Source organism: Trachypithecus francoisi, unplaced genomic scaffold, assembly GCF_009764315.1.
Source record: "Trachypithecus francoisi isolate TF-2019V2 unplaced genomic scaffold, Tfra_2.0 Lachesis_group10, whole genome shotgun sequence".
Lineage (NCBI taxonomy): Eukaryota > Metazoa > Chordata > Mammalia > Primates > Cercopithecidae > Trachypithecus > Trachypithecus francoisi.
In genome coordinates, this window is record NW_022681455.1 from 97,576,292 (window position 1) to 97,599,633 (window position 23,342).

At 54.3% G+C, this 23,342-nt stretch overlaps 1 protein-coding gene across 2 annotated transcripts in view; it reads left to right on the top strand.

The window, feature by feature from the left end:
- CPNE2 (copine 2) overlaps positions 1-23,342 on the top strand; it is a 55,422-nt gene that overhangs the window by 26,577 nt on the left and 5,503 nt on the right. For both annotated transcript variants that reach the window (XM_033218497.1, XM_033218496.1), the window contains exons 6-14: positions 436-519; positions 801-890; positions 2,143-2,241; positions 2,724-2,810; positions 4,467-4,526; positions 6,878-7,011; positions 8,926-8,980; positions 15,900-15,951; positions 18,270-18,403. In XM_033218497.1, the coding sequence (XP_033074388.1) occupies positions 436-519; positions 801-890; positions 2,143-2,241; positions 2,724-2,810; positions 4,467-4,526; positions 6,878-7,011; positions 8,926-8,980; positions 15,900-15,951; positions 18,270-18,403 (795 nt within the window). The remainder of the gene's footprint in view (positions 1-435; positions 520-800; positions 891-2,142; positions 2,242-2,723; positions 2,811-4,466; positions 4,527-6,877; positions 7,012-8,925; positions 8,981-15,899; positions 15,952-18,269; positions 18,404-23,342) is intronic.

The window sequence follows — 23,342 nt, forward strand, 5'->3', positions numbered from 1 at the left end:
AGGCCATGATATTCCTTATGTCATGTGCAGGATAGTTTCAGGATAGTTTTCACATTCCCAATAAAATAGATTTAAATGACATCCTGCTGGGGACCTCACCCTACCTTGGGAACAGGCGCCCTCTTGAAGTCCTGGCCCATCTAAAGTGCTGGAGTTCTGACTCACACAGGGTGTAGGTCTCGGGGGTCTCTGAGCACAAGCTCTGACAGCCTCAGGGTGGTGGATTTCTGCTGGGGGACCTGGTTGATCCTAGAGGGCTGCAGCTGCCCTGGGCCTCTGCTGAGGCTTGCAGAGGCTGAGGAGAGGGGGCCAGGCTGGCTCTGCCCACAGCTGCCACCCTGACACCCGGCTGGGGAGGCAGCAGGGCCACACCCCCATCTGCCTGAACCTGGCAGGGCTGTGCCTCTCTGACCCACATCCTCCCATTTCTCCCAGGACCTCTTTGGGAAGTCAGACCCCTTTCTGGAGTTTTATAAGCCAGGAGACGATGGCAAGTGGATGCTGGTCCACAGGACTGAGGTGGGTACGTGGGGGCCCAGGGGTATCTAAGCAGTGGGCCTGCAGTCCAGCCCCTCCACAGCTCTGAAAAGGGCAGTGCAGTCACAGCTGCGCAGTGTGCAGGAAGACCCGCGGTGGCACCTGAGGGACGTGCTTCCTGCCGGCCACAGGGACGCTCGCTTCCATCTCTGGAAGTGTGGCTGTGGGTCTCCATTTTGTCACCCTGTCCCTATTGGGCTGACCCAACCCCAGAGCACTGCTGCCCAGGGCCTGAGCTCACCATAGCCCTCTCTGTCCCACAGGTGATCAAGTATACACTGGACCCTGTGTGGAAGCCATTCACAGTGCCCTTGGTGTCCCTGTGTGATGGGGACATGGAGAAGCCCATCCAGGTGAGGGGGGCTCTGGGGACCCTGCTCCCCACCCTGCCAGCTCCAGCCTCCCTGTCTATCTGAGGCTCCCAGGGATCCCTTGTAGAAAGCTCTTTCTCATACAAATGGAACGAGCCCCCATCTTTGGAGGAGGGGGGGCTGGAGACTGGGTCCTCATCCTGGATCTGATGCCCTGAAGTACCCAGGCAGGGCCCCCACCTTTGAACCCCTCTCCAAAACTGTCTTGCCCTCCCCAGAGGGCTGCGGAGCTGCTAGCTAGGGAAACACCTTGGAAACGATCAAATATGGCATGGTAAGGACAGTGATTACCAGTCTCTCTAAAAGCTCTCAGTCCTCTGGCCGGGTGCAGTGGCTCATGCCTGTAATCCCAGCACTTTGGGAGGTTGAGGCAGGCAGATCACTGGAGGTCAGGAGTTCAAGACCAGCCTGGCCCACACGGGAAACCCCATCTCTGCTAAAAATACAAAACAGCCGAGCATGGTGGCGCACGCCTATAATCCCAGCTACTCAGGAGCCTGAGGCAGGAGAATCGCTTGAACGCAGGAGGCGGAGGTTGCAGTGAGTCCAGATTGAGCCACTGCACTCCAGCATGGGTGACAGAGCAAGATTCCCTCTAAAAAAAAAAAATTATAAAATCAAATAAAATAAATAAAAGTTCTTGGTCCTCAGGGGCTGGGTCTTAGAGCAGATGGGGTTGGGGAGACAGCTAGGTCAGGACAGGGATTCCCAAGTAGGATACCAGGAATCTTGGGTTCTAGTACTGGGTCTGCTACTGCTGCTGCGAGACTTTGGTCAGTTACTTTGGTCTTTCAGGGCCTCAGTTTACCCATCAGTGGGATGGGAACAATAATCCTTGCCTTCCTCCTAGGAGGGCCATGGCAGCTCAGTTAGACAGCATATAAAGCTGTGATTTCTGTGCCCATCTCAGAAAAAAATATGTCTAGAGATGACCCCAGGCCATAAGCTGGGTGAGTCACAACCCGAGGCAGAGGGGAAGCCAATTGCCAAGTGTGTAAGGAGTGGAGTTGCCTGCACTAGAGGGTACAGCCTCCATCAGTGGGGCAGACACATCTTCTTTTCCCAGCAATCATGGAAGGCTTTCTGTAGGAGGCGGTTCAGGAGCTATCCAGGCCAGCTAGGCAGATGCTGAGGGGAGGCACTACCCAAACAGAAGACAGTTGGGGAGTTGAGAGGGGCTGGAGAGCACCTCTTGGGGGACAGCTCTGAGGTGACCGTGCTGAATCCACCCCAGGTCATGTGCTACGACTATGACAACGATGGGGGCCATGACTTCATCGGCGAGTTCCAGACCTCAGTGTCACAGATGTGTGAGGCTCGAGACAGCGTTCCGGTGAGATGGGCATGTGTATTATAACCCCAAGACCTCAGCAGGGCTGGGGGAAGGGGCACCGGGTCTTGGGTCAAGCAGCCTGGGGCTCAGATCCCCCTTCTGGCTGCATGACCTTGAGCAAGGCATTCAGTCTAAGACTCAGTTTCTCCATCTGTCAGTGGGGGCAGAGGATTTGGGTGGGGATTGATGAGATGATGCGGGTAAAGTGCCCAGCACACAGTGAGCAGTCAGGAGCTGTCCATCATCCCATGATGTTGGGCCCTCAGCTGCACAGGATAGGGATGCGTTATCTGGGGAGGAGGGAGTCAGATGCTGATCCTGCTGCCATTTCTGGGTGTGGACATCCCGGAAGGCTCCCTGGAGGAAGCATACTGCCCCCGTTGTCAAGCCTGTGGAAAGGATTATAGGGCCAACAAGGAGGATCTGTCCCCAAAGAACAAAGAAGCCCCAAGTTGAGTGTCTCTTTCTTCTGCGTTGCCCAGGTGGAGTTCGAGTGCATCAACCCCAAGAAGCAGAGGAAGAAGAAGAACTATAAAAACTCGGGCATCATCATTCTGCGATCCTGCAAGGTGAGCCGGTGCGGGCAAGCATGAGCCAGGGGCCAGGTTTCAGGCCACACAGAAGGGAAAGACAGGGCATTGGGTCTGGAGCCAGTGAGGCCTGTGTTCAAATCCCAGCTCTGCTACATCTTGGCCCTGTGGCCTTCTGAGCTTCACCTCACTGGGCCTCAGTCTCCTCATCTGTGGAATGGAGATATTAATGAGGCAGAGCATATCCAGGGTTACTCTTCTCTCATATTCCTGTGTGGAGGCCGAAGAAGGCACGGGCTGACCTTCCAGGGCCTGTCCTGGTGGGAGAATTGTCATTGCAAGCTGCTACCACCCACGGTGGGCTTGCAAGGGGCAGAGGACATTGGGTGGGGGCACCCTGTCCTCTCTGGTATCAATGTCACTGTGACTCCCATGGTACAGCTAGGGCCAGAAAGGCAATGAAGTTCATGTCAGCAGTGGCCAGGCTGTAGGCGGGGGCCAGGAGACCTGGTGGGCAAATAACTGCTGGATCTGGCAGAACATTAAGGAAGGCAGCCTGGGGCAGGAGAGCAAGAGCCCTGGGCTCAGGGCCTGACAGCTCAGGAGTCTGGCCGCTGCTCTCCACCAGTGGGTGGATCCCAGACCCCAGCCTTATTTGGAGCCTCGTCTGGCTGGGGTTTACACGAGATTCAGTGATGTCGCGACAAAAAAGCGCTCTGTTAAAGGTCAAGATGTCAGGTTGCAGCCTTGCGATGGATGGTCCTTGTTTCTGAAATTTCCATCATTCACATCACTTTTCACAATTCCTGGCACCTGCCTTACTTACTTTTTTCAATCAGCCTTTCTTCCCTGCATTATTGTTTTTCGTTTTTGTTTTTGAGACAGAGTCTCACTCTGTTACCCAGGCTGAAGGGCAGTGGTGTGATCTTGGCTCACGGCAACCTCCGCCTTCCAGGTTCAAGGGATTCTCCTGCCTCAGCCTCCCAAGTAGCTAGGATTACAGGTGCACCACCACGCCTGGCTGATTTTTGTGTTTTTAGTAGAGACGGGCTTTCGCTATGTTGACCAGGCTGGTCTTGAACTCCTGACCTCAAGTGATTTGCCTGCCTTGGCCTCCCAAACTGCTGGGATTACAGGCGTGAGCCACTATACCTGGCTCCTTCCTTCCTTTCCTTCCTTCCTTAAATACATTTGTTTAGAAAGGAATTATTAGAACTCTACCAAAATTAAAAAGTCTGGCTTCTTTGCTAAAAAGAGACAGAGACCATCAAAACGAATACAGTCTTAATGGCTTGATCAACTTCTAGAGGAAAGCGTTGAGCTGGAGGCCTGCTCTTTCTCTTTGTTAAAAAGGTAGATTAATAAGGGCCAGGAGAAGGTAAGTACCTGACAGTGACAAATTGAGACACTCTATGTCGGGTAACTGACACTGGGCCCTGGGACCCTCCCTGGAACCAGCATGTGTCTGTGTATCTGTGGGATGTGGGGGTCTCTGTGAGTCCCCCACCCATTGGGAACCATTGCACTGATGGCTTTGTTATAGAGAGATTGGGGTTCTGTTGTAATTAGATCAGGCCCATCAGCTTTTTTTGAACTCCTTGTCCCTACTGAGGCTGCAGGACATAGAGCAACAACTCCCCCACCGGGAGTGTGACCAAGTCAAGGGGGCCCACTGACTCGTCTGCTTTCTTCCAGATAAACCGAGACTACTCCTTCTTAGATTACATCCTGGGAGGCTGCCAGCTCATGTTCACCGTAAGGCTCTCCCCTCTGGCTCCCTTTGCACCCCCATCCCAGTGAGGGTCCTCCCTGAAGACTAGGGCCACTAGTGCAGCCAGAGGGACTTAGGATAGACTTTAGGAAGGACTTCCCTGGGGCAAGGAGTGTGTCTGGCCCAGTGAGGAGAGCATTAAGTGGGCTGTCTTGTCCTGCTGGATGGGCCTGAGTTGGGGCTTAACTACAGGTCAGAGCACAGGTGCATAGCTCTCAGTCTGGTGGCTACACTCCTTCTGCAGGTGGAAGAAAACAAATTCCTCCTCACTGGCCACAAGACCTTCAGCGATCGCTGCGTCCCTCATCTGCAGTCTCCTTCCTCCTCGCTCACTGGCCTCTAACCACACTGTTCCTCTGTTTGCCCAACACACCAAGCTCTGCTTCGTCTTAGAACTTTGCATTTGCTGTTCCTTCTGCATTTGCTGTTCCCTCTGCCTGAAAAACTTCCCCAGAACCTTTGCATGGCTGCCCCCTGCCATTTTTCAGGCCTGAGGAGGTAACGGAGGTCACCTTCCAGGGAGCCCTCCCTCCCTCAATGCCTTGCTGCTCTTCTGTCATATCTTCCTATTTTCTTTCTTTTCTTTTCCTCTTCCTTTTTTTTTTTTTTTTTTTTGAGACAGCGTCTCATTCTGTCACTTAGTCTAGAATGCAGTGGCACGATCTCAGATCACTGCAGCCTCCACCTTCAGGGCTCAATTGATCCTCCCACCTCAGCTTCCTGAGTAGCTGGGATTACAGGTGCATGCCATCACACCCAGCTAATTTTTGCATTTTTTTGTAGAGGTGAGGTTTTGCTATGTTGCCCAGGCTGGTCTGAAACTCCTGGGCTCAAGTGATCTGCCCACCTTGGCCTCCCAAAGTGCCAGGATTACAGGCTTGAGCCACTGGGCCTGGCCCTCCATATTTTCCTATTTTCTGGGCACTTGCCACCCCAAGATTCATATGCATTTGTTGCTTCTCCCTGATCGTCGCACCCCCTGGAATGAGTGCTTTAAGTGTGGGCACTTTGTTTATTTTGCTTCCACTCCAACCCCAGCATATCACACAGTACTTGGCGCACAGTAGGTGCTCCATCATTTCTTGTTGGAAGAATGAGCTGCCACCTTGCCTGTGGCCTGGAGTCTTTGCCCCACAGACTCTGGGCCATTCATCTTGGCTTTGCTTCCTCACCCCAAGGGAGCCTTAGTCCCAGAAGGGAGGAAGCTGCTGGGGTGCCACACTCTGCCCACCTCCCCATGTTATCTCACTGCTCCCCATCACCACCCCTAGATCCCAATGGGAGATGGAGGGCATCGCAGGATGCCATGGAGTCAGAGGACTGGCCTTGCTGACCTCTGACCCTGCTGCCCACCACTGCCCCCTCCCCTGCAGAGAGGCCAGGCCCTCCTGGACCTCCTGCATGGGTTTGTTCATTCAGCAAACTCACACTGACTGCCTCCTTTGTGCCAGGCTCTAGGCTGTGTCCCTGCAGGGGCCCCTCAAGGACTAAGACCTTCTGCCCCTGACCTGGGGGAGTGACCCTCTAGCCATACGAGGATTTGGATGGGTGGCCCCTTCTCTCCTACCCCACAGCAACTGAGTTCCCATGTAGCCAAATCTTCTCCTAGGTCCTACTTCTAACCTTCCCCTGCTGGGTAGGGGTCGTCCTTGCCCACCCCTCTGTGCCGTTTCTCCAGGGATTAGTCTCGGATTCTTTGGGGCTGAGAGAGCAGGTAGAGCCCCAATCCTTGCCCGCCTATCATCCCTGAGTCCCTGTTAAGCACGTGCCTTGTCTGCTGTTCCCAGCCCTGGGCCAGGCTCCTCCAGGGAGACTGGCACTGTTCTACCAGGCAACCCCAGGTCCCAGGCCCCTTGATGGTCTGAGGGATAATGGGGAGATGGCTTGGGTTGAGGGTGAGGTTATCTGGGAAGGTTGCAGTGGAGCAGTGGCATCTGAGTTGGGCCTGGAAGATGGAGCAAAGTTAAACGGGGAGAAATGATAGCCTGGCACTACATGCAGACGGAAGCTCATGAATAAATGCCTGCATATGGGAACAGATGAATGTGTGGGTAGGGATAGTAAGGAGAAAAAGGAATCTGGGACTGTATGTTAGTCTTATGTCATCACATCTAGGCAATGGATTTTATGCTTGGGCAATAGAGAGCCATCGATGGCATTAGAGCAGAGGAGTGACACAATCAGACAGTTTCTAGGTTTCAGATCATCATATTGTGGAGCGGGCTGGGTGATGAGTGGGCTTCCCACGTCCCATCTACCTCTCCTATTCCCTGGGAGTGGGATAGGGTGCCGGGGTCTCTGGCCCCACTGGGTGGCCTTTTTCTCCACTCTGCAGGTTGGAATAGACTTTACAGCCTCCAACGGGAATCCCCTCGACCCTTCCTCTTTGCACTATATCAACCCTATGGGCACCAACGAATATCTGTCGGCCATCTGGGCTGTTGGGCAGATCATTCAGGACTACGACAGGTAAGGTTGGAGAGGGGCTCTGAAGGTCAGCCAGGGTTCCATCCAACCTGGGAAGCTCAGTGTGTCAAAGCTAGAAGGGACCCAGAAATCATCAAATCTAGGAATGGACAGCAAGTGGCATAGGTGCAGTTATTACCCATTCCCTTACCCTTGACAGACATTGCTAATCAGTTGCTGAACTCCAACCTGCCAAGCCCAGATTCAAACTGGGATCGTTTTCCACACAGTACACCAAGTAGCTAATAAGAAAATGAATCAGGATGGAAGATGAAACTTGTTCATTATTGCTGCATCCTCTCCTTTTAGAGCTAGGGAATGGGAGGCCTGGGGTGGGAGTGGAGAATTTGTTCCAGGTCCCGCAGATCATGGGACTGGAGGTCAGTCATTCTGGTTCCTGAGCCCGATACTAGTTCCCTAATGGTCTCACTTCTGTTGGGAACGTCTGAGGAGCAGCCAGCATGCGTGGACCCTCTTCCCATGACCTTGCTTCCTGGGGACCTTTGGGTCAGGGTGGGTACCATGGAAAGCCAGTGAAGGGAAGCTGTGTGAAAGTATGGCAGGTGTAGCCACTGACAGGATATGACATCACTGTCACAGATAGTGCTGGTTGGGAGCTCCAGGTCAGAGGATGGAATGAATGACCAGGAGGCTGACACATTGGGAACAGGGGAGGAAGGAGCAGGTGCCAGAAATTTGGCAGGAATGAGAGTGGCTCAGGAGCCCTATGTGGACTTGGCCTCCTAGAGAGGGGCAGCCGGGGACCAGCATTTGACTCCCAGGGGGCCCAGGGCCTGAAGGGTGGCTGTGATCCCAGGCCGCATTAAGAGAGGTACAACATGCAGAACAAGGGAGGTGGAAGTCGTCATCAGCATGGTTGGGTGGAGTCCCAGGTGTCCAGCTGCCCATTCAGCCCATCACTGAGCTGTCTAATGGGCATTAAGACTTAGCATGGCCCCAGTGAACTCTGGTTGCCTGGGTGAGCCACTGTCACTTCCTGCCAAGATCATTTCATTAGCTTCCTCATCAGTCTCCCGGCTTCTGCCCTGGCCGCCAGCTGTGTGTCCTTTCCACTGCAGCCAGAGGGATCCTTAGTAGATGTATGTTGAGTGCGTATGCAAATGAAATGTGGTCCCTGTCCTCGGGGAGTTCTTACTTAAAGAGGAAGATAAGGAAGAAATTGTTGGAGTTCTGAGAGACCAGTTTACATGTGAAGTAGGAGCTATGGGAGCACAAAAAGAGAGGCATTGTAGGGTATCGAGGAAATCGACAGAGAGAAGGGGCCATTTTGATTGGGCCTTAGAGGATGAGTAGGAGTTTGCTAGGGGAAACAGATTAGGGAGAGATGTTACAGATGGGGGCACAACAGCATTGAAGCTGGAATGTGAAGGTACCCTGTGTGTTTGGGGAATAGCAAGTGGCTAGTGGCCAGGGCTAGGGGAGTGGGGTGTGAAGGGGCACAGGTGGAAGGAGATGAGACTAGGCTCTGGGGCTGGATGACACAGCACCTTGAATGCCACAGGAGGGTTCTCATATTAGTAGAGTTTTCCCTAGCTATGAGCAGGAGGCTGAGAGACAGCCGGTACATTCATTCTACTTCCATCTTGACCTTGGTTTAGTGGCTGGCCGGGGTCTTAGTTTGAGAAGGATCTAGAAGCTACGCCCAGGCCCATTGGTTAGAAGTACCATTGTTGTGTCTGCCACAGGTATAGATATGGTCAGGCCACAGGTTCCCCAGGTCCCCAGAGGTGGGTTGGGCTCATTAGGTAGATGATCCTAACAGCTTTTTCTAGAGGCGGTGAGCTCCTCCTTTCTGTCCTTGAAAGTGTATGAGGCCGAGCGGGCCCAGCCCTGGGCAGAGGGTCAGGCGGTGTCCTCAGGTGCCTCACAGTGTGTTTCTCTTCTCTCTCTGATTAGTGATAAGATGTTTCCAGCTCTGGGATTCGGGGCCCAGTTACCCCCAGACTGGAAGGTAAGTGAAACCAGAGTTAGTTTCCTTTTGGTTGAGATGGGGTTTGTGTGTATGGTCTCTCTGGGATCTGCTCTGGAAAGGTCTTGGGCTGGGGCCCTGTTGCCCTGCCTTCCCTGTGTTCACCCCAGGCCACGCTCATTTCTCAAGTCTGATTCTTGGGCAGACACTGAGGCTGTAACGGGGCAGCACAGTTATGTGCTCTGCTCATGAGACCCATATGGAGTGGGGAGGACAGACAGGATGGCCAGATGTCACAAATCAAAATATAAGACACTCAGTTAAGTTTGAATTTCAGATAAACAATGTGTATTTTTATGTATTGATATTTATTTATTTATTTAGAGACAGAGTCTTGCTTTGTTGCCCAGGCTGGAGTGCAGTGGCACATTCTCTGCTCACAGCAGCCTCCGCCTCCCAGGTTCAAGCAATTCTCCTGCCTTAGCCTCCCGAGTAGCTGGGATTACAGGTGCCCACCACCACCCCCAGCTAACTTTTGTATTTTTAGTAGAGATGGGGTTTTACCATGTTGATCAGGCTGGTCTCAAACTCCTGACCTCAGGTGATCTGCCGGCCTCAGCCTCCCAAAGTACTGGGATTACAGGCCTGAGCCACTGCGCCAGTGCAGATAAACAATTTTTAAAGTATAAGTATGTCCTGAATATTGCATGGAACATACTTATACTTAAATCATCCATTGTTTATCTGAAATTCAAGGTTTTGTCTGAATCTAGGGGTACAAGTATTGTTGTATTAACAGGATGTATTGTGTGAAATATGGACTTTTAGTGTATTCATCGCCCAAATAATGGACGTTGTACCCAGTAGGTGGCATTTCATCCGTCATCCCTCCACCCCCCAACTGTGTGGAGTCCTCAGTGTCTGTTATTCCCCGCTGTGTGTCTGTTCTGTGTGCACCCATTGTTTAGCTCCGTCTTATAAGGGAGAACATGCAGTTTTTTGTTTTCTGTTTCTGAGTCATACTGGGCATCCTGTATTCTATTTGGCAATGCTAAAGACAGGGCAGTGGCATCAGTGCTGAGGCGGGGGCACTGAAGGCCTGCAGGGAGCCGAGGAGGGAACCCAACCCAGCTGGGGGCCATCAGGCTTCCTGGAGGGGGCAAGCTCTAAGCCAAGAGGGGAAAGGGAAGTAGCAGAGTGACTAGGAGTGGCAGTGGGGCAGGGGGAGCCTTCAGGGCAGAGAACAGCCTGTGCGAAGACTGCAGGACAAGCTGGAGGAGCTGGCAGAGGTGGGTGATGGACCCTCCATTGGAGGTGAGCAGGGTGGAGACAGACGTGGGCATTAAAGGACCACGGGGACCCCTGCAGGGACCACATAGGGGCTCATCAGCAGATTGGCATTTCTGAAGGCCTCCCCGGGCTACTGAGTGGGGCGTGGCTAGGACAAGAGTGGGCAGAGTGGAGGGCGGAGAGAAGGCGCAAGGGCAAGGAGACTCAGGGCAGAGGCCAAGACTATCTGTGTGACCAAGTGAGTGTGGGCGGAAGAGCTCACCAAGATTTCCAACTGAGCACTGAGGCGGGGGTGGTACCGCTTACTGAGATGAGGAATGGGATGGGTGCTAGGCTCGGCAGGGGAGATGGTAAGGTGGGAGTCCCAGAAGAAAGGTGGATGATGGCTGAGCACAGTGGCTCACGCCTGTAATCCCAGCACTTTGGGACGCTGAGGCAGACAGATCACTTGAGGTCAGAGAGTATGAGATCTTCCTGGCCAGCATGGTGAAACCCTGTCTCTGCTAAAAATACAGAAATCAGCCCAGCGTGGTGGCATATGCCTGTAATCCCAGATACTTGGGAGGCTGAGGCAGGAGAATCACTTGAACTTGGGAGGCAGTGGTTGCAGTGAGCCGAGATTGCGCCACTGCACTCCAGCCTGGGCAACAGAGTGAGAACCTGTCACACAAAAAAAAGAAAAAAAAAAAGATAGGTTGATGATGGGTCAATGGGTTCGGGCTCTGGGGAGATAGAGAGAGACCTGGCCACCTGGGCCAGGACCCATGGTGCCACCTCTGGGAGGATGAGATTGCTAGGGAGACAGGTGGAGTGAGAAACAGCCACATGAGGTGGGGCACAATGGCTCATGCCTGTAATTTCATGCTTTGGGAGGCCAAGGCAGGAGGATTGCTTGAGCCAGGAGTTCAAGACCAGTCTGGGCAACGCAGTGAGACCCTGTCTCTACAAAATTTAGAAGTTGGCTGGGTGCAGTAGCTCATGCCTATAATCTTAGCACTTTGGGAGGCCGAGGAGGGCAGATCACAAGGTGAGGAGTTCAAGACCAGCCTGCCAATATGGTGAAACCCCGTCTCTACTGAAAATACAAAAGTTAGCTGGGTGTGGTGGTGGGCGTCTATAATACCAGCTACCCGGGAGGCTGAGGCAGGAAGATGCCTGGAGCCCAGTGAGCTATGAGTGCACTGCACTCCAGCCTGGGTGACAGAGTGAGATCCTGTCTCTAAAAAACAAAATTAATTAATTAATTTATGTATTTAATAAAATAAAAAAAGAAACAGCTGCATGAGAGATCCAGCGGAAGCAGAGGAAGCAGAGATTGAGCCAGGCAGGCAGAGCGGGGAGGAAGCAAAGGAGGGGCAGCATGAAGCCCATAGAAAGCAAACCCATAAGTAGCAGCATTTATTGGTCCCTTAGAATGTTCTAGATACCACTCTGCCTCCTTTACCAGTTTCAACTAATTCTCACCAAAGCCAGTGAGGTAGGCCCTGTTATGAACCCATTTCGATCACTGAGGAAGCCAAGCAGTCAGGGCTCGGGGAGGAGGGAGTGGGGTTGGAGGCTGCCCCGGGCCTGGTGAGGTGAGGCTGAGAAGAGATTGCCCATTTCACTGACCACAGCTGGGGCCATTATGGCAGAGACAAGATGGGGAGGGGAGAAGGGCATGGAGACATCAGTGTGGCAGTCAGCCAGCACGGAAGTCACCCGGCTGTGAGGGAGGGGAAGGGGCAGGTCAAGCAGGTCTAAAGGCTGAGGAGGAGCCAGAAGAGGCATGGAGGTGAATTGAGGGGGGGTCCCTGAGGTGTGGCTGTGGGTAGTCCTGGGGCAGGAGGCAGGGACTCCTCATAGAACCCCGGGCACCAGGGGAGGGGTGGTTTGGTGGCTCAGAGATGGAGATGTCAATAAGCGCAGAAGCTATAATGCTGGGGAGTCGCTGCGGACAGGGGCAGGGAATGCTGTCCCATTTTACAGGGCAATAAACTGAGGCTTGGAGCCTCAAAGTGACTTGCCCAAGGCCATGTTCACCAACTGGACAGATGGACTCTAAAGTTTCTTCTCAGAGTCTGTTGCTTCCCCATGAGAAGCCTGTGGGGTGTGAGCCCAGAGAGCTCCTAAGTCTGCACATGGCTCTCGCTCGGCCAGTGCCCCTGCTTGGCTGCCCTGCTGTGCCGCATTGCTGTTTCCAGAATGAATTTTTGCCTCTCGCCCTCTCTGGTCCTCTCTGGGGAGGATGATTTTCACCTAGAATTTCGGGGAGTGGCCCGAGGGCCAGGGCAGGAGAGGTGGACGTCCTGGCTCCCTGTGGTGTGAGGCTACGCCTCAGATGGGACCAAAGCTGGGCCACATGATGCCATTGGGGGGGCAGGGCGAGCTGGTGCGGCTGGGCCCAGCACGAGCCCGTTGCTAGGACACCAGCCAGCTTTCAAAGAACTGAATGAGATGTTTTCTTGAGCAAAAGCCTCCTTGTAAATGTCACAGGGTGATGCTGGGGAGGCCGGGGCTTGGCCAGGCTAGAGTGCCCAGCGGTGCCAAGAAAGATGCTGCATCCAGGCTAGGAAAGGACAGATGCTGTGTCCCGCCTCCCCCGCCACGGGAGCCGCCAGGCCTGGCTCCTCCTGGCCCCTCACCCTCTCTCGCATTCTGACTTGACTCACTCCTGCTGCCTGAAGCTCCTTCATTCACTCCCACCTCAGGGCCTTTGCACATAGCCTTCACTCAGCCTGCACTCCCTCTCCTGGGCTTCTGTCACCGATTTTCACCTAGAATTTCGGCGAGTGGCCTGCCCTCTGGGAGCCATGCTCACGCTCACATGAGGGCCCTTCTTCCTGCCCAGATCCCTGCCCTCATGGAACTCTGTGACTTGTTTGTGATTGCCTGGGGAAGGCACTGGGTTTCCCTCTGCCTGCATCCCAGCACCTGGCCTGCAGTGTGCACTGCGTTGTTTGTTGACAGTGAATTTGGGACCCAGCCCAGATTTGGGGCCCCAGGCCTGAGCAAACAGAGGGGTTGGTTCTCTGAGGATGGGAAGCTAGAAGGAGCCAGAAGGAGCATGCCACCAGGCTGCCTGCCTTCGAGAACTCAGTTTCTCCCTGAGGGTGGCCCAGATGAGCCCAGAGAGGAATCCTGCCCTAGAGAGTGGCTGAGGGGCTCAGGACACATTTCCCTTTGGAGATGGCATGAGGTCTTGGCCCTTCAACGTGAGCAGAGTTACTCAGATGAGGAACAGGATCTGGGCAGAAGGCATAGTCTGTGCAAAGGTCTGGGGGGAGGGGGAGCATACTCTGTGGGTGGGGAAACTGAGGCTCGGAGAGGACAGTCACTCTGAGATCCCTTGGGCTTTCTCCATGCCCCACCCCCTGCGCCCACCACCTGCCTCAGCCAGGGCCACAGGGAGCTGAGCCTGGAGTAACTCCCTGACCTCAGGGCCGAGGCAGGCCAGGTTGGGTGAACAGGGCCATTGGCTGTCGGAAGGCAACAGGGAGTCCGAGGACAAAGGCCTGTGGCAGGCAGCCAGTCCCCAGGAGCCCCTCATCAGCTTCTGTGTCCTCCAGGAACTTGTCCTGTTTATGACTTTTCTCAGGCAAACCAGGGCAGCCAGTACGGGAGGGGCTGAGCTGCCACTGCTGGTAGCATGGACACTTGTCCCCAGGCCCCACTGTGTGACCTGGGCACTCCCTGGCCCTCTGGGAACCTCACTCTTTCCAGCTATGAAATGGAGCTGCTGGAGGAGGCAACCTCTGGGGCCTCTGGGGTGGATGGACAACCTTCCACGGCCCCCATGACCGCAGGCTGGGCCCTCCCCAAAAAAGATGGGGGGAAGAGTGAGGATGAAGAGTGGGGGGCCCGAGAAGGCAGAATATTCCTCCACCCCTATCAGCAGGGGGCTTTCCCACTGTGGTCTCTAAAATCTCCTAAAATCTGATTTTTCGGGAAGTCATTGGCCCAAGGGAGGCCTGTTTCCCTGGCAACCATTTTCTCTCTCAGCCCCTCCATACAAGCCCCCCTGGTAATCTCTGTAGAGGCTCAGGAAATCTCCATGGCAACAGGGACCTCCAGCCCCCAAACCTGGAGCCCAGACTGGGGACAGGGTGAAGGGGGCCCTGGACAGGGACAGGACCCAAGAGGGACACCAGAGGACTGGCTCTGAGCCGGGCACCTAAAGCGGACAGCAAAGAACAGAAAACCCCATTCCCTGAAACAGGGAGGAATCCTCCCACCGCCTCCCCACCCCCCGGGCTACCAGGGCTGCCAGACTGAACCCCACTGCTGCATCCCTGCCCTCTCCCCCAGGAGTAGGACCAACTCCCACCCCCAGGGGAGGGGAGGGCACTGGGTCTCAGGCCTGTTCGACTGTGTAGCTCTGGTGCCTGGCTTCCCTTTTCTGGGCCTCGGTTTGTTTATTTGTAAAATGGGGACACTGGATGCAGGAGAGCCTCCCAGCACCCCCGTCATTGTGTCTTGGAGCTGAAGGGTCTGTCTGGGATTGTCTGTGCCCAGACAAAAGCCTTCCTCTGCAGCTGAGGACTGGGGAGGGGGTCGCTTTGCCCTGGGCACCCCTCCACCCTCCTCACTGAAAATCCCTGGGGGAGGAATGCCTATGGAGGTTAGCGTGAGCTCTGGGGGCAGCCTGACCTCAGTTCAAGTCCCAGCTCTGCCCGCCAGGAAATGTGGGAAAATTCTAGTCCACTCTGTGTCTCAGGTTTGTCATCCATAAGATGAGGTGATAACAGCTGCCCTTCCAATGGGGCGTTGTGAGGAAGGAGTAAGGGGATCCCTGCACAGCACTGAATGTGGATGTAGTACGTGGTAGGAAGCGGGCTGAGGGGAATTTGGGGCGGTGGGGCTGCAGGGGAGGGAAGAAAGGAGGGGCTGTCCCCCATCTGAGCTCTGCAGCATCTTCCGAGGCCCAGGTTCTGCAGGCACTGCAGTCTCACCCACAGCCCTGAACGGGGCCAGTTATGAGTCCCCCTGTACCCTGAAGCCATGCAAGCAGCAGCAGCCAGATGTGATGGGTGCAGCAGTGTCCCGGAGTGTCCAGGTCAGCCTCTGATGATCCTCCGGGGCTGGGTGCTGGGCCTGGAGGCAGAGAAGCAGGATCAGTCCCTAGGGAGCCTGTGACAGCCCCATCTGACCCCCTTGCAGCCCCTTACACTCCCTGATCGCCAGGTCAGCTCTGAGCGGGCTGTCAGCTTACCCCTGTTTGGCTATCTGGCACAAGGCAGGCTCCTCTCCAAGCCCCTTTGCTTACTATTAAGGTAGGAAAAGCCTCTGAAGCCCAGAGAAGCAGTGCTCTAATGGTAGAGCCCACATCCAGCAGTAGCAGTGATAAGGGAGCATCCTGGAACCCTGACCCGCGGGGGAATCCTTGTCCCACCCAGGACTCTTAGAGGACTGATGGGGCATAGGCAGCCCCAGTCCCCAGAAGAGCCTGGGGTGACACGCCAGGGTCTCAGTTTCCTCCACTATGAGGAGAAGGTGGTTGGGCCTCTCTGTGGGTCACACCCAGCAGTGGAGGTGAAAAGCAGATGTGGGGGGTATCAGTGGTCTAGAGGAGGGTAGGGGTGGGGGTTACGAGCCAGGTGCTCTCCAAGGGAGCCTTGGCCTGGCAGTGGGTGGTGGCCTGGGTCTGGGTTTGGGGGCGGGAGGCTGCAGCTCTGTTTTCTCTGCGTTTCAGGTCTCCCATGAGTTTGCCATCAACTTCAACCCCACCAACCCCTTCTGCTCAGGTGAGTGTCAGACCCGCCTGTAGCCGCCCGGTGTTTGCGACAGGCCTGGCCAGCTCCCTGGGTGGAGGGTGGGCAGAGGACAGGTTTTCATTTCTTTCTCCTTTCTCCTCCCCCTCACTGTTGCTCAGAGTGACAGAGCGGGAAGAGCTACAGTTTGGAGTCAGATAGTGCTGGATTCAAGGCCAGCTGCTGCCCTTCCTAGCTGTAGGACCTTGGAAAGGTCACTGTACCTCTTGGGCCTTTGCCTCTTTACCTGCTCCAGGATAGCTATGATGGCTGCTCTTCTCACTTTACTGGGTGGTTTGGTCAGAATTACAGGAAGCCACTGACAGGAAACCCTGTGTAAACCAGGAGGAGGTGAGGGTGGCACCAGACACACCTGCTTTCACCTCCTTCCCACCCGCCCCCTTGCTGGGAAGGCCAGCCCTGCTCTCGGAGTACTTGGCAGGGGATCAGGAGGAGGCCGGGGCTGGGAAGTGAGTGTAGTGTCTGTGTTCATCCCCACCCCTGGGCCTAAGAGGATTTCTGAGCCTCCTAGGGACAGTTAAGAAACTATTAGAGGCCGGATGCCATGGCTCATGCCTGTAATCCCAGCACTTTGAGAAGCTGAGGCAGGACGAGCGCGTGAGCTCAAGTTCAAGACCAGCCTGGGCAATAGAAGGAGACCCCATTTCTACAAATTAAAAAAATTACCCAGGCATAGTGGCATATGCCTGTGGTCCCAGCTACTCAGGAGGCTGAGGTGGGAGGAAAGAAAGAGATGGGGAGGGGAGGGGAGGGTCATACCTGTAATCTCAGCACTTTGGAAGGCCAAGGTGGGTGGATCAGAGGTCAGGAGTTCAAGACCAGCCTGGCCAAGATTGTGAAACCCCGTCTGTACTAAAACAAAAATTAGCCAGGCGTGGTGGTGCGCACCTGTAATCCCAGCTACTCAGGAGGCTGAGGTGGGAGAATCGCTTGACCCAGGTGGCAGAGGTTGCAGTGAGGCGGGATTGTGCCACTGCACTCCAGCCTAGGTAACAGAATGAGACTCCATCTCAAAAAAAAAAAAAAATTAATTTAAAAAAAAAAAAAGAAGAAGAAAGGAAGGAGAAAAAGAAAGGAAGGAGAGAGACAAAGAAAAGGAAAGGAAAGAGAGAGAGAGAAAAAGAAAGAGAGAAAAAAGAGAAAGGAAGGAAGGAAGGAAGGAGGGAAAAAAGAAAAGGAAAGAAAGAAAGGGAGAGAGAGAGAAAAGGAAGGAAGGAAGGAAGACGGAAGGGAGGGATCGAGGAAGGAGGAAGAAAAGTCTGAGTTAAGGAGAGGGGATGCGTGTGGGTATGGAAGAGGGCTGTTTCTACCATCATAAGACCTTTCGGCCTAGGACTTGGCTTCAACATAGCATCTACCTTCCCTGGGGATCTCCAAAGCTGGGCCAGGGTGTCTGATTTGGGATAGATCTCCAGTGACATTTTGGTTGGTCAACTTCATCCCTGGCCAGAGGCCTTCTGGGTAGGGCTACATGGCAGTGTGCTCACAACAGCAGCTATTTACAGAGCGCCTACTCTGTACAGACACTGTGCAAATGCCTCGATTCCCCAACCCTGAACAGAAGCCATAGCATGTCCAGAATGGACCTCCAGATGGCTTCCCATTGTCTCCAAGCATCACTGCAAGCTTTGCCAAGCCCCTTCTCTGGAAAGGCCTGAGAGACCCCCCTCCTGTCAACTGCCAGAGTGTAGATTGTTAGTCCCACTGACAAAGACGTAGCCTCAGAAAGATTAAACCACTTGCCCCAGGTCCCACAGCTAAGAAAGGCAGGATTCAGGCTGGACACGGTGGCTTACCCCTGTAATCCCAGCACTTTGGGAGGCCAAGGTGGGCAGATCACCCGAGGTCAGGAGTTTGAGACTAGCCTAGGCAACATAGCAAAACCCCGTCTCTACTAAAAATACAAAAATTAGCCGGGCGTGGTGGCACATGCCTGTAATCCCAGCTACTCGGGAGGCTGAGGCAGGAGAATTCTTGAACCTGGGAGGTGGAGGTTGCAGTGAGCCGACATCCTGTCACTGCACTCCAGCCTGGGCAGGAGAGCAAGACTCTTTTTCAAAAAAAAAAAGGCAGGACTCAAACTCTTCAGGCCTGTCTGACTTCACATTCAGGGATCTTGACTTTTTACCATGCTGGCCTTCCCTCTGGGAGCTTCCAGTCTCACGAGGCCTATGCCAGCCATGGCAGGGACATTTTGGGTAAGCATGAAATAGATGCTACATCAGCAGTGGGATGAGAGCGGGTGTGGGTTCAGGGACACCTGGCTGATCCAGACTCTTCTCCCGAGGCAGGTGTGGATGGTATCGCCCAGGCGTACTCAGCTTGCCTGCCCCACATCCGCTTCTACGGTCCTACCAATTTCTCCCCCATCGTCAACCACGTGGCTCGGTTTGCGGCCCAGGCCACACAGCAGCAGACGGCCACGGTGAGTAGTCAGCTGCAAGCCAGGCATGCCAGGAACCACGCACATCCTCTGGGCTGGGGAGTAGGATATTCTGCCTTCTCTTTGCTCTAAATCCTAGTGGACACCTCTGGGCCTCAATTTACCTTCACGTATTGTAAGAGAGTTGAGTCAAGCTCCTGGCTTCCTGGAGCACAGACTGGAGAAAGTAAATCCATTCGTGGTGAGTGGGAAGCAGGGCTGTGATCAATGGGAGCTGTCTCCCCAGGGTGAGGTACTGGTTATTCCCGTAAGAGAAACAAGATGGAAAACTGGAGGCGGTGATCCCTGAGGCCCTAATGCTGACCCTTCTGAGCCACCTAGTTCTAATCAGAGCTGCCCCTGCCTCACACTGAGGGCTGCTGAACTGTCTGGCCCTGGCCCTACACTCAGCAGCAAGCCTACAGCCTCACTGCCCGAGCCTGAGGCTGCCAAGGCAGCTGCGTGGCATCTGGAATATATGGTGAGCAGCCATCCCAGGCATCTGCAACCCTGGTCTCCCTTCCCTTCTCCCGCCCCCAGCTGCAGGCTGGCTCCCAGGCAGGCCCTACTGGCAGGGCCTGATGCCAGTGATGGGGTCACCAAGGGTCACCTTGCCCACCTCCCAATTTCCACCATGACCTGCCCTTGCCTCCCTCTGCAGTATGAGTTGAGGGGTCTTCTCCCCCTGCCCTAAGGGCAGTTCTCTGATATCCCTTCTGCCTTCTCCTGACCTTGGGGACCTGACTGACCTACATGCCCTTTGCATAGGACTTCTCAGCCCCTGACCCAGCCCTGCTCCTCAGGCTCCAGCGCCATGATGGGGCATCAGGCACCCAGCCCGGAGCTGTGGATGCTGGTCTGGGTTGAGGAGACTTGACTCCATTTCCTTTCTGGCCACCACCTCCTGGGAGACCTCGGCCAGCCCCCACCCCTTTCTCATCTTCTACCTCCATTGAAAGAAGAGGGTTGCTGAAGTCGCTTCTAGAGTGTTCATTTCACTAGATTCTAAAATATCCCAAATTCACCCACTTCCCCATGGCCACAGGTCTCACTGGACCCTGCAGCCGCCCTCACCACTCCTCACACCACCACTCCACAGACTACCGTTTGTTTCCCCCACTGGAGGGTCATATCCAGCCGCTGCCCTGCCAAAAACCCTCCGCCATCAGATTGGATCCCCTGAGGCCAGCCTCTGCCTTCCTTACCGACCCCCTCACTGACTGCACGGCCCCTTCCTTCTCTTAGGATGATTCTGCCACCCAAACCCCTCTGTGTTCCTCAAGCAATCCCAGCTGTTCCCCCGCAGGTCCTTCCTGGACTCTGCAGAGCCCTCCCTCAGGGCCTCCTCCCCCAAGCAGCCTTCCCTAACCACCTATCTGAAGCAGATCTCTTGCCTTCTCTGCCTGTTCCTGGCTGACCCTGATGATGGTCGGCAACATCTAGTTCACATCCTTCTTTCCACGCCTGGTCCAGCGCCTGGGCTGTGCAGGCTCATCGTGCTCTGTGAATGGATGAAGTCAGCGCTGGCTGAGGGATGTGAGCTGTACAAGTTCAGTCAGAGCCTCCTCCCCCAGGGAAAGGGACCTGGTCCCATGCCTAAGGGAACCATCTAGGGGAAGGAGGCACCTGGTCATCAGGGAGGTGGCAGTTGGCTTCCGGGAGATGGTGGGAAAGATAGTGCAACCGCCCAGTGGGTTCACCTTGCCTGCTGCCTAGACAGAACTGATTTATCAAGACAGGGGAATTGCAATGGAGAAAGAGTAATTCACACAGAGCTGGTTGTGCAGGAGACCGGACTTTTATTATTACTCAAATCAGTCTCCCCGGGCATTTGGGGATCAGAGTTTTTAAAGACAATTTGGCGGGTAGAAGCTTGGGAAGTGGGGAGTGCTGATTGGTCAGGCTGGAGATGGAATCATAGGGGGTCAAAGTGAGGTTTTCTTGCTGTCTCTGTTCCTGGGTGCGATGGCAGAACTGACTGAGCCACATTACCGGTCTGGGTGGTGTCAGCTGATCCATGGAGTGCAGGGGCTGCAAAATATCTCAAGCACTGATCTTAGGTTTCACAATAGTGACATTATCCCCAATTTGGGGGAGGTTCAGACTCTTGCAGCCAGAGGCTGCATGACCCCTAAACTGTAATTTCTAATCTGTAGCTGATTTGTTAGTCCTGCAAAGACATACTGGACCCCAGGCAAGAAGAGGGTCTTTTTGGGAATGGGCTGTTACTGGTTTGTTTCAGAGTCAAACCATGAACTGAATCCATTCCCAAAGTTAGTTTGGCCTACACCCAGGAATAAACAAGGACAGTTGAAGGGTTAGAAGCAAGATAAAGTCAGTTAGGTCTGATTTCTTTTGCTGTCATAATTTCCTCAGTTATAATTTTGCAAAGGCGGTTTCCATAGGAGCGGGGAGGGTCAGAGCCTGTTCTGATGGTTCAGGAGGCAGCAGAGGGTCTGTGGGAAAAATGGGTACCCTGGAGTGGCGGGTGCCAGGGTTTGAATCCTGCCGCTATCCCTTCCTCACTGTGTGACTTGGAGAAGTCACACAGTGACAGGCCAGCAAACAAGGACAGGCCAGCAGAGAGCTCAGGGAAGAGTGGCCCGGGTAGAGGGAACAGCAAGCACAGGACGCGGAGGCAGTGCCCAGCCGGAAGGAGCTCAGAGTGCTGGAAGGAGCGTCCTGGCAACCCTGAGCCTGGGGCATGTTTCTCCTTATGGAATGGAATGTTTCCTGCTCTGAACCCATTTCCTCTTTTTGTTTTTTGAGACAGAGTTTCACTCTTGTTGCCCAGGCTGGAGTGCAATGGTGCAATCTCAGCTCACTGCAACCTCCGCCTCCTGGGTTCAAGCGATTCTCCTGCCTCAGCCTCCTGAGTAGCTGGGATTACAGGTGCCCACCAACACACCCGGCTAATTTGGTATTTTTAGTAGAGATAGGGTTCCACCATGTTGGCCAGGCCTGTCTTGAACTCCTGTCCTCAGATGATCCTCCCGCCTCAGCCTCCCAAAGTGCTGGGATTACAGGTGAAAGCCACTGCACCCAGACCCATTTCCTCTTATGAAATGGGCGTAGTAAACCCCTAGTGTGCTGTGAGGACCTGGGTGCAGGCTTAATGGGCAGTAACTGGGAAAGGCCTGGGAGGGATTTTTTTTTTTTTTTTTTTTGAGACAAAGTCTCATTCTGTTGCCCAGGCTGCAGTGCAGTGACACAGTCTCAGCTCACTGCAATCTTCACCTCCTGGGTTCAAGTAATTCTCCTGACTCAACCTCCTGAGTAGCTGGGATTACAAGCACCTACCACCATGCTGGGCTAATTTTCGTATTTTTAGTAGAGACAGAGTTTCACTATGTTGGCCAAGCTGGTCTTGAACTCCTGACCTCAACTAATCCGCCCACCTCAACCTCCCAAAGTGCTGGGATTACAGGCGTGAGCCACGGCACCTGGCTGGGATTTTTTTTTTTTTTTTTTAATTCCTGGGGTTGCTGGGCTAGAACTGGCTAGAGAGGGCACAGCAAGAGGCAGGCTTCAGCTTGCACTCCCTCCTGTTCGGGTGCCAGGCCATTGTCCCACCCAGTCTTGTCCACCTGAGCAGGTTTCAAAGGGATAGAAAAAGAAAGTCCTGCATGTTTGTTTAAGGGGAAAAATGTGGGGCAGGGAGTGGGCCTGTAGCCCAGTGTTAGCGCCAAGGCCCTTTCACCACTGCACCTGCAGAGCCGGGGCAGGACTGGGTAGGAAATAGGGTCCTGGGGAGAGGTGGGTCTGTGTCTGCTGGACCCAGATCTGAGGAGGTTTGGGCCCCAGGAAAGGCCAGGAAGGGTATTTGTGTGTTCTGGGGAGCAGCTGCGGAGAGCTCCCCAGAGGGAAGAAGCAGAAGGACTTGAGGCCCAACCACCTGGTGCTAGTCCTCTGGACATCCCAGCCACTTTTACTGCGACTTGGTCCTCCCAGCCTGGGTGGGGGAGGCAGCCACCTCCTGGCTCCCTTCTGCTGGAAAAGCTCTGTCACCCACCCAGGCTGTGTGATCTCAGGGCATGTCTGAGCATGTCTAACCTGCAGGAGTGGGCCCAAGGGGCCTGTATCAGGCCCTCCCACTCTGATGTCCAAGAACAGTCAAGGCCATTCTCTACCTCCTGCCTTACCTTATCTCCTTGGCCTCAGGGTGCACCAGTGGAGGGGAGGTGGGGCTGCCTGGTGGTTCAGCCTCAAGCTCTGGGAGGTTCAAATCCCAGCTCCCCCACTTGCTGACTTTGTGGGACCCAGAGCTGGTAGCTTAAACTCTGTGAACTTGTTTCGTCTGTGCGACGAGGATAATGGAAACAGTTCCTGCCTTCTAGAACTAGCTAGGCATAGAAATTGCTCAGCATAGTGCCTGGCACACATAAAGTGCTTCCCTGCTGGCCAAATCTTTTGGGGACAGCTCTTGGGCTAGCATTTGGTGATGCCAAGCACAATTAATCCCAAAGCAAAAGGAAGTCATTTATGAATTATCCCCTGATGCTTTTGTCAGCCGTTTTTTAGTTTGGGGAAGAATATTTGGTGTGGCTTCACCCTCCCCATCCCCAGACATATGTGCACCGATGCACACCCACGTACAGGAAATTGAGAGCAGGTGGTGGAAGCCTCTCTCTAGGCAGGGCTGCACTCTCCCATTCATTCACTCAACACATCTTTATCGAGCAACTTCTGCGTAGCACTGGGGAGACCATGATGAGTGAGACAGGCCCTCTGCCCTCCCAGTGCCTGCAGTCTAGTGAGGAGCCCTAGGCCAGGAGCAGGAGACAGGGGGACTAAGCCCAGATGGAGGGCTCAGGAAAGGCTTCTTGTGAAAGTGACATGTGAGCTGAAACTTGGAGGATGCTTGAGTTAGCCTCATAAAGGATGTGTGCGCGTGGAGTGTCTCAGGCGGAGGGAACGGCACGTGCAGAGGCCTGGAGGTTTG